Below are 14,856 nucleotides of genomic sequence, written 5' to 3'. Positions count from 1 at the left end.
ATTCAAGAGCTTACAGCTGTTACTCAGACTTTGTAAACGTCATCGGGTGAGTTAAAAAATAATGAGCCAGGGTTATGTCAAAGATCGTATCGTCTTTTTTTACAAATAATTCATCGGAAAATAAGATATAGACCAGCTAGATAAATATTCAGTGTCCACTTCACCACTTATATTAGATGGTCTTGAGTTATGGAAAATAGGTGATAACAAACAAGTAAACTTCGATGATTAGTTTAATTTGATAAAATAACGAACAGTGGTTTATACAAATTGATATATAAATAGTCGTCTTTAATGCAGCTGTTCGACAACGGTCAATAGATGTCATGATGGCATCCTTAGAGCTCTCAAACTATTCATCAATAATAAACATATTTCAGCACTGTTCAAGATTATGAGGAGGGTTGAGCGCTATTAACATGTTCAACATCACCACATTATTAATGTGTCAGTTCCCCGTGATGAGCCTTTAATTTAGTGATTCTCGTTGGTTTATCTCATGATAAATCAGACTGAATGTTGTCATACTAGAGCCCATACGACATACGATTTGTTGATATTTAAGGTCGTGTAGCGTTAATTACATTTTCGTTATGTGGTTTCCACATTGTTCCAATAAACAGTTGGCTCAGTGGTAATCATTATATTCATTATATCCTTATATTATATTATTTGAGTTTCTTTTTTGTATTCAGCAATCCTCAATCAAGATATTTATGTGAGCAAACACAAGTTATAAAAAAATCACAAATGAAGTTTGCTTATTATTACCACTGGACATCCAAATGTTGTACTGCATTTGTTGAGCCAAAGAAAAAGGTTTGAACTAAGTGATGCCAAATATCTGAGTGGCGCCACATCAATAATCAATTGGAGCATATGACACTGAAATTGTTAAACAAGTTGCAATAAAGTTTTGACAAATGATTGAAAGATTAAAACATCATCATCGGTCAAAACCGTTACCAAAACTGAATAAAGATTTCTAATGCTTTTGGAAAATTCAATCATGTCATTGAAACATGTAGATACTGATGAGATGATATACCGATTGTCAAATACATGTCTAATAAGTTTATGCTAAAAGCAGACAAAATATATGTAATTTCAATTGGAATTATCCCTAATGGGTCGACAGGGTGGACTAAACTTTGATATTCTTTCTTGTTCTAATGAGAGAATATTTTATCGCATAAAACTATATTATCAGAAAACAAGTGTTTGATGTATTATATAACTTTGCAAAAACTCATAATATATATATAAAAAAAAAAAACACCAAAAAACTAAATAATATGTGGTACCCTAGCAAAGTTGCTATGTTAACCCGGTAAACATTATTTCACACGCAATTTGAACACTAACTTGGTATAGAACAAAAGTCAATTTGATCTTCAGGATTTCAGTTTGGGATAATAAACATTCGCGAACAAACATAATATGGTAGGTTTAGGTATAATGTTTGCCAAAACTGTTAATCAATGAGATTTTAAAACTTGGGAATATGTTCAAATATAAAGTGGAAGTTTCTAGTAAAAATAAATTACATATTTTTGGAATATTTTAAACTAGGGATATGAATGTTAAATGTGTGAGCTTGCTGATGTAAACAGACAACCATTATATATTTCTCTGAAGATGAATAATCCATACGCGAATAATCCTTCTATTCCTTCCACTTTTCGAATGTTAAATGACCGTCACCTGACTTGTGCCGTTCCTTTATCACTTGTACTGCTGCAGTAAAAGAAAACATTTGATTACAATGTATGTTTAAAACTCCGTGTTGTAGACCGTACCTTGACCTCTAATTGACTATTCTACTTGAATAAAGAATTGTTGTCTCATTGGCACTCATACCTCATCTTCCTATATTTAATTAAGCCAAATTAAACAGATGCAACACGTTTGTGATTGAATAGAATTCGAGAAAAGTCTATTATAGAGTGTGTATGGTGTTAGTGTCTAATGTCCTATTGTGTTCAATGTTCTATTGGACACAATCAATTACTTTCCTTTCTTAAGATATTTTCAACTAACTGTAACAGGAAATATATTTACGAATGCATTTCGCAGAACGACCAAAAAGAAAAATAAACAGTAGTATACCGCTGTTCAAGAGTCGTTCATCAATTGAAAGAAAACAAATCCTGGTTGCCAACTTAAACCGAACGAAACACATCAACTATAAGAGTAAAAAAATAAAACAACAGAATCATTGAAGAAAAACATAATATTGGCTAATACATGTAGTTAGTGATGATAAACACAACAGCTTGAACAGTTTTTTTCAAAGGTTTATATGCTTTTTGCGTCGTGTTTTCATCACACGTTCTTTAGTGAAACTCTTCTAAAGAGTGTTCTCACAAATACGAAAAAAATAGTAAACGAAAAGAAAAGCTAATTTTAAAGCTGATATAAGAAATTAAGTTTAACAGTATAAATAAAATAGTTGTTTATATAACTTGTTGAATAGTTTACTACATAATGGAATATGGTATTATTATAAACAGATCTAGATTGTTGTCTTCCTTGTTTTTCTAGTCACACATATTTAAAATGTTTAGAGTATGTAACAAATTATTTGAATTACACAGATCTATAAATAAATTGGATTTTACAAAAGTTATTTTTGTTTTATTATCACATTGTATACATGTATTTTAAAATTCAATGTTTCCGACTAGAATTCTTATTAAAAAACTAGACATTCATATATAAGGACTCTTTTCAAAGTAGAAATAACTGCAACAATTGTAATAGAATAAATATAGGAATTTAGTTTACTTCGATGTAACAAGTGTTATATAATCCACAGTATTTTAAATAAATATATAGAAAATAGCTTGGAAAATTATAAATGGAGACAAACAGTTTACACAATGCTATAAAAATGAGCAGTGACAAAGATTGTGTTTTTCAAATGTTTGCACAATTTTTTTGGTCTTTTGTAAATTTTAAGTTTATTTATTGTTTTATGCTCTGTCATTTTTGAAAATTACAATTATGGAAGTTATACCAACGTTGTATGGAAATTGTAAGTTTGACAATTTGCCGCTTATTGTGGCGACTGCATTTACCTTGGTGATGGATGTAATTCTACTGTCAAAACTGTTACTAAAAAGGTAAGCAGATTTATGTTTATGTCGAAGCTTCTTGTTGTATGAAAAATTGTAAGAAGTTAATCCCAAAATATTTTCAACACTTTAATTTTAATTACGTGCGTTTTTTCAGTCAGAGATTGTATTCTGGTTTTTTTTTCTAAATAAGAAAAGCAAAAAACAAACCCAAAATAAACAATAATTGAACATTTAGACGCAAATATAAAATGCAGAAAACTCCAACTTAGTTGTTATGAAATTGGACCCAGTTACGTCGTCTGAGGGTACTACTCTCCGGCAAGTAGCTTCCATTTTTCTGTGTGGAATGTAAACTAAAAAATGAAAGCAAACAGGTAAAAACATAAAAAAAATTAGGGTACAGCAGTCAAAATTATAATATAATCTTAATCACTATTAACAAATAACTGTTTCAACAAGGAAAACAAAATTATATAAAGACAAAGTACATATGCAAAAATGAAAGACTATAATTCAAAACTGACCATAGGACAATAACACAGTGGCGAGATGTATAAGAACCGGTCACATCATAAAACATAATTAACACAGGACTTAACAATTTTTCTTAACCAGATATACACGAATGTCCGGTCGGAATGTGGAGGTTTAATAATGCCTAGTGGACAGATAGCGCAACGTTCAATGCATGTTTGATAACCTTGCACTGATTTTTTTAGTCCAGGGACCCGTTGTAGCATGTTGCAAGGCAAAATATTTGCACCCTTTAAGTATGCCCTTCATGTTCCATTTTAAATTTAAATGTCTGTCAGTTGTCAAATTGACACATATTTGCAGACCCTTCATACTGTTCTTAGCGTCAATGTGTTCATGTCTTCAATGTGTATGAAATATTTAATATCTAACGTTTAGCAAACATCAATCAATCAATCTGTTTTATAGATATGAAAAATTGGTGACGTGACTATCCACCAAACATCAAAGTCTCAAGTAAACAACACCAAACCAGCGCATTGCCATGATCAATAAGAATTACTCATACTGATTTTTAATAACATTTACAAGTACAAAATCTGCTGCACCAGATACCCATTTCAATAAGAAATATCTCTCCAGTGACGCTTGCGGCCAAAATATTTGTTAATCATCAAATTAAGACATTGTGTGAAGGCCTGATGTAAACATATACGACCAAACATATCGTCCATCAAGAAAAAAAGAAGAAATCTATATATAATATATAAGAACAAACCGATAAATAATCCGACAGAGAAACAACAGAATTGCTACACAAAAAGTTACTTATATTCAGAAAAGTTACGCCCTGACTGCAATGATATAAAAGTTAACTACTCTTTCATTGGAAAAAAATCGACGACCTCAATACAGGGATAGGAAAGGAATATGGTTACCGATCAGGAGAACCAGATCCTGAGATCAACCTCGGCTTTGACTTGGTTCGTGTTGCTCGGTCTTGTTTGTCTATTATGCTGTGTTATGTATACTTCCGTTTGCCTTTTATCAGCCATCACGTTGTCAGTTTAGGTTTGACTTCTGAGTTTGAAATGTCCATGTTGTATCTTTCGCCTTTCTTTTGTTTCCCATTGCAAACGCTAAATGCTTCTTGTCTGATTGAATCCGAGTATTATAAGATCTGAACACTCAAGTATAGATGCGTATAATAACGTTTAAAAATACTTGGTTCCAATTATAGAATGCTACTGCCACTGTTGACAAGGAAAACAATATTTATATTGCGTCTTATATGACATGTTTAGTGTTTTAATGAGATGCATATAGGCAAAAATATACTTAATATGCTAAACACATCAACATTTATTTTATTTCAAATATGAATTATGTAATGTATTATATATTGATTTTAAGTAAACACAAACCTCCAAAGTTCCAAGTATTTTAAAATGAAAGTTGAATTGAATATTTACCATGAATTTTAAACACACAGAAAACGTAGCAAACTCTCATTTAGATGCACGGTTAAAGCTTTGATTATTATATATTATGGAAAATCATTTGATGCATATATGAAGTTATGTATAAATAGAATACATGTAAAAATATCTCATGATGCCAATAGTAGATAAAAGACTTCATCATGTCGCGATCGACCTTCTTAACCCTTAGGATTGAAGGGAATGCAGAATCGGAAGAAGTCTTTGAATAATAGAGATGGCAATGTGCCCGAATTTTATTTTTAATAATTCAATGGTACAATTAGGTTTTACACGATTACCAATCGTATAACAGGTAAATATAGGTACATGCTCATGAGGAATGGGTCCTGCGTGATCTTTGGAAACAAAATAGTGATATTAAATAAAATAATCATTCTAAATGGGTTTTTTTTAAATACACTCAACGATTTGTCAAAGGTTTTAATAACGACAATCGCATACAGTTCTTTAAAAGGTTTTATGTTTTTATTTTGTTTTTATTAAAGAGAAAATGTTTTGGTATTATAGGGCTGTTTTGGAAAACTCTTTTGCATAAGATTTTATTGCCTTTGCACCTTGGGTTGATTCCCTAAGCATTTACTATTCTTTTATTCGTACGTCATTACAATTTTAGAGATGGATCTCACATAACAGACGGAGATATTGTCGCTATAGTTGTGATGATGACATTTACAGCAGGTGTCCTGATTTTGGACGCGTATTTCATTTTTGCAAAGGGACAGCATTCAAGGAAACTAGTAGGTTTATATGTGTTTTGAAATAATATCATAACAACATTACAACTGAATTTTATTTTTTTTAGAAAATAACTATATAAATCACTTATATATTCTTATTTTTCTTCTTGTCCAGTGTGCGTTTTTAGCAATCCTCTTCAATTTTATACTTGTTTAGCTTTTCAGCTATTTTAAACGAAGGACGAAAGATACCAAAGGGACAGTCAAACTCATAAATCTAAAATAAACTGAAAACGCCATGACTAGAAATGAAAAAGACAAACAGACAAACAATAGTACACATGACACAACATAGAAAACTAAAGAATAAACAACACGAATCTCATCAAAAACTAGGGGTGATCTCAGGTGCTCTAGAAAGGTAAGTATACCCTGCTCCACATGTGGCACGTCTGTGATGAGCGTCACTGACGAGTCTTATGTAGACGAAACGTGCGTCTTGCGTATCAAAAGAGGGACGAAAGATACCAAAGGGACAGTCAAACTCATAAATCTAAAACAAACTGACAACGCCATGGCTAAAAATGAAAAAGGCAAACAAAAAACAATAGTACACATGACACAACATAGAAAACTAAAGAATTATAATCCTGGTACCTTTGATAACTAGTTATATTACTCTGTCAATATACGAATGCAGGTTTTATTTCTCATTCAATAGATATATATAAAGAGAATGTGGTATGATTGCCAATGAAGCAACTCTCCACAAGGGACCAAATGACACAGAAATTAACATCAGTAGGTCATCGTACGGCCTTCAACAATGAGCAAAGCTCATACCTCATGGTCAACATGTTTTTTTCTTATTTTAAAAGCATTAACTTTGAATAATTATGCATATCAAAGTAAAATTTATTTATTGTAGAAAGCAAAGCGTGAATATACAATCAACAGAGAAGAAGCCGTATTTGTTCAAAGTAAGGACAACAAAGAAATACGTATACTCTAAACTGAACATATACGATATTAACAACCAAGTTTATCCTGTTTTCGTATGCATCGAAAAAGAAAATTTAGACACATTCAAAAGTAAAAGACTATGATATGAACACAGAATACGGTAGCACTTTTCCGCATACAAAATGTATAGAACATACAGAATAAATAAAACAGAAACTATATGATAACCGTAAACGAGACACCAATCCATCCATGCACCCCATAAAATAAAATAAAACAATACATTTAAAGCAAATATAGAGGTCAATGTCAGTATTGGTCTTTATTGATATAAAAAAAATCAGACATATATAGGAGAAACGAAACAAAAAATACGAATACACAAACAAACAACTGACATGGCAAAAACAAAAAAAACATAAGCAATCCCACACTTGTCTGAGGGGAAAGTTCACAGAAAAGTACCCCCGACTAATAATATCCTTTGCATATATCTAGATGGTCGTAGAAATATGTTTTGTACTGCATTGATTTTTTAAATGTATTGTTGTATTGTTGTTATTCTTAACATGTTACTTTTTACTGGATATATTTTTTAAGGAAAATTTCAAGATATTGTAACACACACACAACATTTAGACTGTATTTGATCGCGATATAAGATAAGATTTAAGGCTAGCGCTATGACAGTGTATAACTATATCATCGTCTCTGCTTGACGTTTTTAGTAATCCAGGAATATGTCCGTCTCCACTGCTGTCGTGTGGATAATTCCTTTATTGAGACTGCAATGATACAAAACAAAACATTAAAGAAGTCGACCATGTGAGGGAACAGCTTGTGTTTTCACAAACATGTTTTTCCATGTTTATTCTTTATAGCCACAAACATATAAATTTCCAAGATTCAAGAAAAGAAGTTATTATTTTACAGAACCCACCATCAAATATATGCCACAACACATAAGGTCCGAAAGCGAAAACATAAAAGACAAAGCAACACATAGAACCTGCGGAACCCGTTTCATGTTGTGTTGATTTGAACTAATTTTTGAACAGTCTTTTTTAGATGTATTATTGTACATCACCATACGAGGGTATCACCAGCCCAGTAGTCAACACTTCGGTGTTGTCATGAATATCAATAATGTAGTCATTTTTATAAATTTCCTGTTTACAAAACTTTGAATTTTTCGAAAAACTGAGGATGTTCTTATCCCAGGCATAGATTACCTCAGCCGTATTTGGCTCAACCTTTTGGAATTTTGGATCCTCAATGCTCTTCAACTTTGTTCTTGTTTGGTTTTATGAATATTTTGATTCGAGCGTCACTGATGAGTCTTATGTAGACGAAACGCGCGTCTGGCGTACTAAATTATAATCCTGGTACCTTTGATAACTATTTTATGTCTTGTAATTGTGTTACAAATTTTGATCATTACGGTAAAATATACACTTTTCAGTTTGCGACAAAAGTATTTGTAAATACACGAAAAGCACAGAACCCAGAGCTCTTGTTTCAACGTGTACGAACACAAAGAAGTGGATTGATTGGAAGCTAATTCTTCCTCGAAATAAGCAGAACACAGGTAATTTGACTTTCTCAATTTATTTTGTTTCTAACCAAAATGCAATATTTGGTATGTTATATTGCATACTTTTATACTCTGATAAAAGTAATATATATACATAAACCGAAACACAAAATTAGTATCTGCAAAAAAAAATCATTTCAACTACATGCAGAACTAGTCGTGAATCAAATAATAAAATGTATTTCAACACTTTGATTAAATTATATTAAGCACAAACTATTAAAAACTAAGTTAAAATAATTCCTAAGTACATGTACTTCATATCTACTCATGACTATAAATAGAGAAATTAAGGAAGAACACATTACACCCCACTTCAAATGTGAGGTAAAGTTAACAAATAACCAGAGAAAAACGGAGAAAGAAATCCAACAAATACCGTAATAATTTGCGCAACAATTTCATTGTAAATACAAACACAGTTCAGAAAGGCAAAATAGGCAACACGAGGCACATCAATATATATTCCTCAAATAGCTCGACATAATATAATGTATGAATAGAAAAAAAAGAGAAGACGGGCAGCATAATAAATTTCTATAAGCAAAGAAAGGGTAAAAGTAACGTACTATGTATCAGAGGAGTTATCTCAAGAATAATAGAAATTGCATTACACCTTTTTTGACCTATTAAGGATACCCATGTGTATGAGGGATTTATTGATCTTTATTACCAACGTTTAGTTGAAATTTGTTTACATGTAATACCCTCTCTTACATTGTTCTATGTTGACTACAATGTCATTAATAATTCATTTTCTATTTTAGGGCCGATAAGCAAGGTTTAAGGTGGGATATACGATGGAGGAACTAAATGTCAATCTATTTTTTATATTACCTTTGAATAACATGTTGAATCTTATTGTAAACATTGGGGCGTTGTCGTCCGTCGTCCGGCGTAAGCTTTTACAAAAATCTTCTCCTCAGAAACTACTGGGCCAAATTAAACCAAACTTGGCCACAATCATCATTGGGGTATCTAGTTTAAAAAATGTGTGGCGTGACCCAGCCAACCAACCAAGATGGCCGCCACGGCTAAAAATAGAACATAGGGGTAAAATGCAGTTTTTGGCTTCAAACTCAAAAACCAAAGCATTTAGAGCAAATCTGACATGGGGTAAAATTGTTTATCAGATCAAGATCCATTTACCCTGAAATTTTCGGACACCCGTTGTTGGGTTGCTGCCCCTGAATTGGTAATTTTAAGGAAATTTTGTCTGTTTTCGCTTATTATCTTGAATAATATTATAGATAGAAATAAACTGTAAACAGCAGTAATGTTCAGCAAAGTAAGATCTACAAATAAGTCAACATTATCAAAATGGTCAGTTGACCCCTTAAGGAGTTATTGCCCTTAATAGTAATTTTTTACCAATTTTTCGTAAATTTTGTAATCTTTTACAAAAAAATTCTCCTCTGAAACTACTTGACCAAACTTAGCTACAATCATTATTAGTGTATCTAGTTTAAAAAATGTGTGCGGTGATCCCGTCAACAAACCAAGATGGCCGCTATGGCTAAATATAGAACATAGGGGTAAAATGCAGTTTTTGGCTTATAACTCAAAAACCAAAGCATTTAGAGCAAATCTGGCATAAAGTTAAATTGTTTATCAGGTCAAGATATATCTGCCTTAAAAATTTCAGATGAATCAAACAACCCGTTGTTGGGTTGCTGCCTCTGAAATTGGTAATTTTAAGGAAATTTTGCTGTTTTTGGTTATTATCTTGAATAATATTATAGGTAGAGATAAACAGTGAACAACAATAATGTTCAGCAAAGTAAGATTTAGGAATAAGTCAACACGACCGAAATGGTCAGTTGACCCCTTTAGGAGTTAAAGCCCTTTATAGTCATTTTTTTACATTTTTCATAAATTTTTGTAGATTTGCAGATAATATTTTCCACTGTAATTACTGGGTCAAGTTCATTATAGATAGAGATAGTTGTAGCAACAAGAACGTTCAGAGAAGTAAAAATCTACAAACACATCACCATCATCAAAACACAATTTTGTTATGAATTTATCTGTGTCCATTGTTTAATATGCACATAAACCAAGGTGAGCGACACAGGCTCTTGAGAGCCTTTAGTTTAATTTGAAATCATATTGTGCATATTTTCAGTGTTCCACTAAGTTGTCATATGTACAGATTATTGAAACAATTAAAACTGTTATCAGTTTATTATCACATACAACCTCTTACCAAAGTCAAATATGTGAGATGATAGTTATTATCTCTCATATACAGGAGTATACAATTATATGCATCATGAAAGTCAATTTGTAATAATCGAATATTAAGATGTTATTAGGTAGAATAAAAGAAAGAGATGCCGTAAGGGTAGAAACACTGTTGTCCCATGTACAAGAGAAGTACTAAGAAATTAGAGAAGTCAATCCATTTTGCGGTCATTGACTTTAATCATGAATATTGCACTTAAGATAGATTTAAGGTGTGGCACACACTTGTTGCATTGGGCTTAGCAAGTATATTGGGTTCTGCAATACAGTATATCTATAATGGTTTTCTGTGTCTTGTTGGAGTAAATGAGCTCCAATCTGACTGATTCTTAGTTAATTGGGGTTCAAACAAGATACTGATGTTTTTTATCACAAATTTTATCTAACCTTTAAAGATATAAATATTTTACTTTGGGAAAATATATGGCATATTTTGTTAATCAAATATAAAAGTTATCAAAATAACCAGGTTTATAATTTGTTACGCCAGACGCGCGTTTCATCTACATAAGACTCACCAGTAACGCTAAAGGTAGCACACTACAAAGATTTTTTTACTTCCAATTACTAACCTTTGAAATGCTGTAACTTTCTTATGAATGCATAGAAAATAATAAAAGAGGTATATATAGATAGATAAAAGATTAATCTTTTTAATGGATGCAATATTTTTATTATGCAATCATTATGTAATCAATTATTATGTAATAAGTGGCAAAATCTGGGTAAGTTCACTTGAATGAATTTAGCTCTATCATCTCTTTAACTATACAGAAAGTTTTAACGAAACCTTAATTAACACATCATGGGCTTCAAAAGGCTGTCTCAAATTGTCTCTACAGGATTCCATTCTCTCATAAATCTCTAATTAGTGTAAACATCCGAATCACATAAAAGAAAATAATGTTTAACTAGTTGTAAAATTTGTTCTATACATTCTATCTGAAATCTGAGACATCCTTTTGTAGATAATGGGCATAGGAACAACATGCAGTAAAATCAGCCCTCTAGGGATACCTATGCAGTGGCTAATTTCATATGAAAGTAGAAATTTGGTGAACAATATTTTAGACACAGTTAACATTATAATTGGTATTGTTGCATTATACTAACATTACATTAATTTGAAAGAGTAATCTGGTAGCTATCCAAAACTACCACCTTTGTAAATTTTCAAGCATTATTAAGAAAAATACAGCATTTTAAAACTTGAGAGTTGGACTTATAAAATCTTTGTATTGTGCTACCTTAAATAAATAAAAGATAGAAAGCCAAACGTAAAATATGCTACACAGAATAAAAGTGATCAGTATGCTGGAGTTTCTTATTTAAAACCTATTTGTTGAATTTAGAGGCAGAAATTTTCAGCAAATTGTCAGTATTCTTATGGGAACGAACTGTGCGCCTCTCTTGGGCGATAATTTCTTATATTCCAGATTCAGAGTTGTCAAAAACAAGAAGATCAAAATAGCTTGATCATTAAATTTCACATTCAGATATATTGATGACATTCTGTCTATTAACAATTCAAATTTTTCTGATTGGGTTCCATTTATATATCCTTCAGAACTTGAAATTAACGAAACAACCGACACGGAATCCTTCGTCTTATTTTTAGACTTATACCTCGAATTTAAGATACGCGGTTATAAATAATTGACCATTTATCTACATAAAAAAATGCCTATACCAAGTCAGGAATATGATATTTGTTGTCCATTCGTTTGATCTTTGATCTCTTCAATTATGCATTTGATAAGTGACTTTCCGTTTTGAATTTTCCTCGGAGTTTATAGTAATATCTCAAATTCTTTTATTTTGATGTTGGTATTAAAATTGGCCTTGTTTTTATAACTGACGACATTATTGTGTTGGCCGAAAGTGCATTTCAGACTACCTTCGGAAGAATGCTCATGGTGTGTGCTGAGTGTGGTGATCATATCTTAATATTGAAATTTCACTTATTTAGTTCTGGTACTAACTGAATATTTTGACTACAATGTGACAGTCAAGGTCGTTGCTCTGGTAGCAAAATGGTTCTAATTCTAGGGATAGCTATATAAAAATTTATAGGTTGTGTCACATACGATGTATTTAATCAAATGTACATGTACGATCCGTTAGTAAGATCTATAATTGGGTACATGGGTTCTATAAGGGATACGAAAACATATTTTAAATCTGTTCATATTTTCATGTAGTCATTTTTCTAGGCGCTGACACGTATGCACCTATTTCTGCGGTTGAGGGAGATATTGGTTTGATTCCGATATTTTATACCCAATGACATGTACAATTGTGATATACTTGTGTATAATGTTCAAATTGAATACCGACATATATAGTCGTAAAATAGTAAGGTTTTTTAAATGCATTGAGACTTTGTGCCTGAAACATAGTTGTGTTAAAAAAAATTGTTAAGCTTGATTTCTATAATTATTGTGCCATTGTCTCATTTTGGGATCAGAGGGTTGACGTTTATGAGGATTTGTAAAAAATGACATATTTCCATGAAGGAAAACTAGCGTCAACAAATTTTTTCCAAGACTTATAGAGGAGGGAGTAAGCTACGTACATATTCCTTATTTGACCAAAATCAAGACTTATCGCGTTTGTAACATTGTGATGCTGTTTTGTCAACGCAGTAATTTCTAAAAAGAAATTAGATGAGACGTGGCAGTGATTCTATTGTGAAAATCTTTTAAAAAAAAGTGTGTGTGTTTTTGTTGCAATGCTACTGTTAGAGATGACTACTATTCACTCTTAGATTGTCCACTTTATCGGGACGTTAGAACAGCCTCGTTTGACGAGGTTTGAAATTTTAAACCAGATAAAATGAATTTGAAAATTGTCAAACATGTGAATTGTTATTTTCCGATATCAATAAAGAAAGGTTTTGTGGTAAAAGCTTCTTATAAAAAAAGAGTTTGTAAATTGTAGAGATCGAAAGTTTTATTATGGTGAAATAATGCTTTCTTATGTATGTTGTGTATCTTTTAACATGTTTCGTACATCTATATTGAGAATATTTTGTATTTTATAGTAAATAAATGTTTTGTGAATAATGTATTTAGCTTTATACAAAGGGTGAGACGCTAAAGAGGCATTAGCTAAAAGATATATAAACCAAATTAAATTGAGATTTAGTTTGGTCAATCGGTAATCAAAGTGAAGTAGTGAAATAAAAATTCGTTTTTAGCAACCAGATTGGTTCAATTTTTATCAAAATAAGCTAAGTACCATCTATGGTGAATTATTCACTTGTAAGTGAATAATTCGTCCTCATTAAATCTGTATTATGTTAGCTATAGAAGTTTTACGCATGGATAAGGCGTGTTCAGTTTTCAAAAAGAAGAGAAAGTGAAAAAAAAAAAAGGATAAACGATTGACTCATTCGATCAACATGTTCTTATTCTTAAACAGATAAAGACGATAATGAACCTAAAATTTGAAATTAACAGACCTAGAAAATCCCATTGCAAGAGTTTGCCATCTATGTATATCTAACTTATGTTTATATCTGGTAATACGACCGTGGATATTGTGATTTGATACTTATGTGTTTAAGTATGTTATAAATCAAATATGAGAATTTTGACAAACCGGTGAACCTAAAGGAAATATTGAATTAAATTACAATAAGATACAACAATTCAACTTTAACTTATGGACACACTCTTTATCAGCATATTCATTGAGGAGTGGTTAATGAACCAAAATCAGGTTATGATAGGGATCAACATCTGATATCAACAACAAAATTTCAAATATACAAATGAAGATAGCTATATTTGATATCAAAGTGAATGGCCTGTCTCTCTATACATCTATAATTCTTATATGTTGCATTTTGTTTATACAGCTGTTTTATAAACCACTCCATGTTCATAAATAGTTTGTTTTGTTTATGTACTGGTTTCCAGATATGATCTCTATGTATTATCTCATAAAGACATAACTTTGGAATATTACGACTATAAATAAAAATTAAGAGCTGTGTTGAATTGTGAGGTAGATAAAGGCAACAGTAGTATACCGCTGTACGAAATTCATATATCGGTTGAGAAAAATAAATCCAGGTTGCAAACAAAATCTAAGGAAAACACTTCAAATATAAGACAAGAACTACGACACAACAGAAATACAACATTAAAATGTAACACACACAGAAACTAACAAAACCTTTAAATAGACTTATTAAGAAGGGATATAGTAACGATACTGTTGTCAGGTCATTAAAGATTGCATATTTTGGCGTTAATATTGATTCACTTATAGGGTCTTTGCATCGGAACTAAACACATTTATTAAAAAAACAGTTG

The 14,856-nt window shown here is 31.4% G+C and overlaps 1 protein-coding gene across 2 annotated transcripts; it reads left to right on the top strand.

The window, feature by feature from the left end:
- The first annotated feature begins 2,714 nt into the window (after positions 1-2,714).
- LOC134719389 (uncharacterized) lies at positions 2,715-13,642 on the top strand. 2 transcript variants are annotated; one of them, XM_063582396.1, is made up of 5 exons: positions 2,715-3,125; positions 5,670-5,793; positions 6,662-6,713; positions 8,159-8,284; positions 12,748-13,642. In XM_063582396.1, the coding sequence occupies exons 1-5, from the start codon at positions 3,007-3,009 to the stop codon at positions 12,819-12,821; spliced, it is 495 nt and encodes a 164-aa protein (XP_063438466.1). In that variant the 5' UTR covers positions 2,715-3,006; the 3' UTR covers positions 12,822-13,642. The 2 variants fall into 2 exon arrangements, with proteins under 2 accessions (XP_063438466.1, XP_063438471.1); XM_063582401.1 differs by having other exon boundaries at positions 9,058-13,642.
- Positions 13,643-14,856: the final 1,214 nt, after the last annotated feature.

The sequence above is a fragment of the Mytilus trossulus genome, chromosome 1, assembly GCF_036588685.1.
Source record: "Mytilus trossulus isolate FHL-02 chromosome 1, PNRI_Mtr1.1.1.hap1, whole genome shotgun sequence".
In the NCBI taxonomy this organism is placed as follows: domain Eukaryota; kingdom Metazoa; phylum Mollusca; class Bivalvia; order Mytilida; family Mytilidae; genus Mytilus; species Mytilus trossulus.
Note: the sequence above shows the minus strand (reverse complement) of the source record. Positions and strands in the feature narration are given on the sequence as shown.

Coding starts and splice junctions, on each gene's coding strand:
- LOC134719389 (XM_063582396.1), top strand. CDS start 3,007: ATGGAAGTTATACCAACGTTGTATGGAAATTGTAAGTTTGACAATTTG. Junction 5,794..6,661: donor GACAGCATTCAAGGAAACTA/GTAGGTTTATAT, acceptor TATTTATTGTAG/AAAGCAAAGCGTGAATATAC. Junction 8,285..12,747: donor TCGAAATAAGCAGAACACAG/GTAATTTGACTT, acceptor TCATTTTTCTAG/GCGCTGACACGTATGCACCT.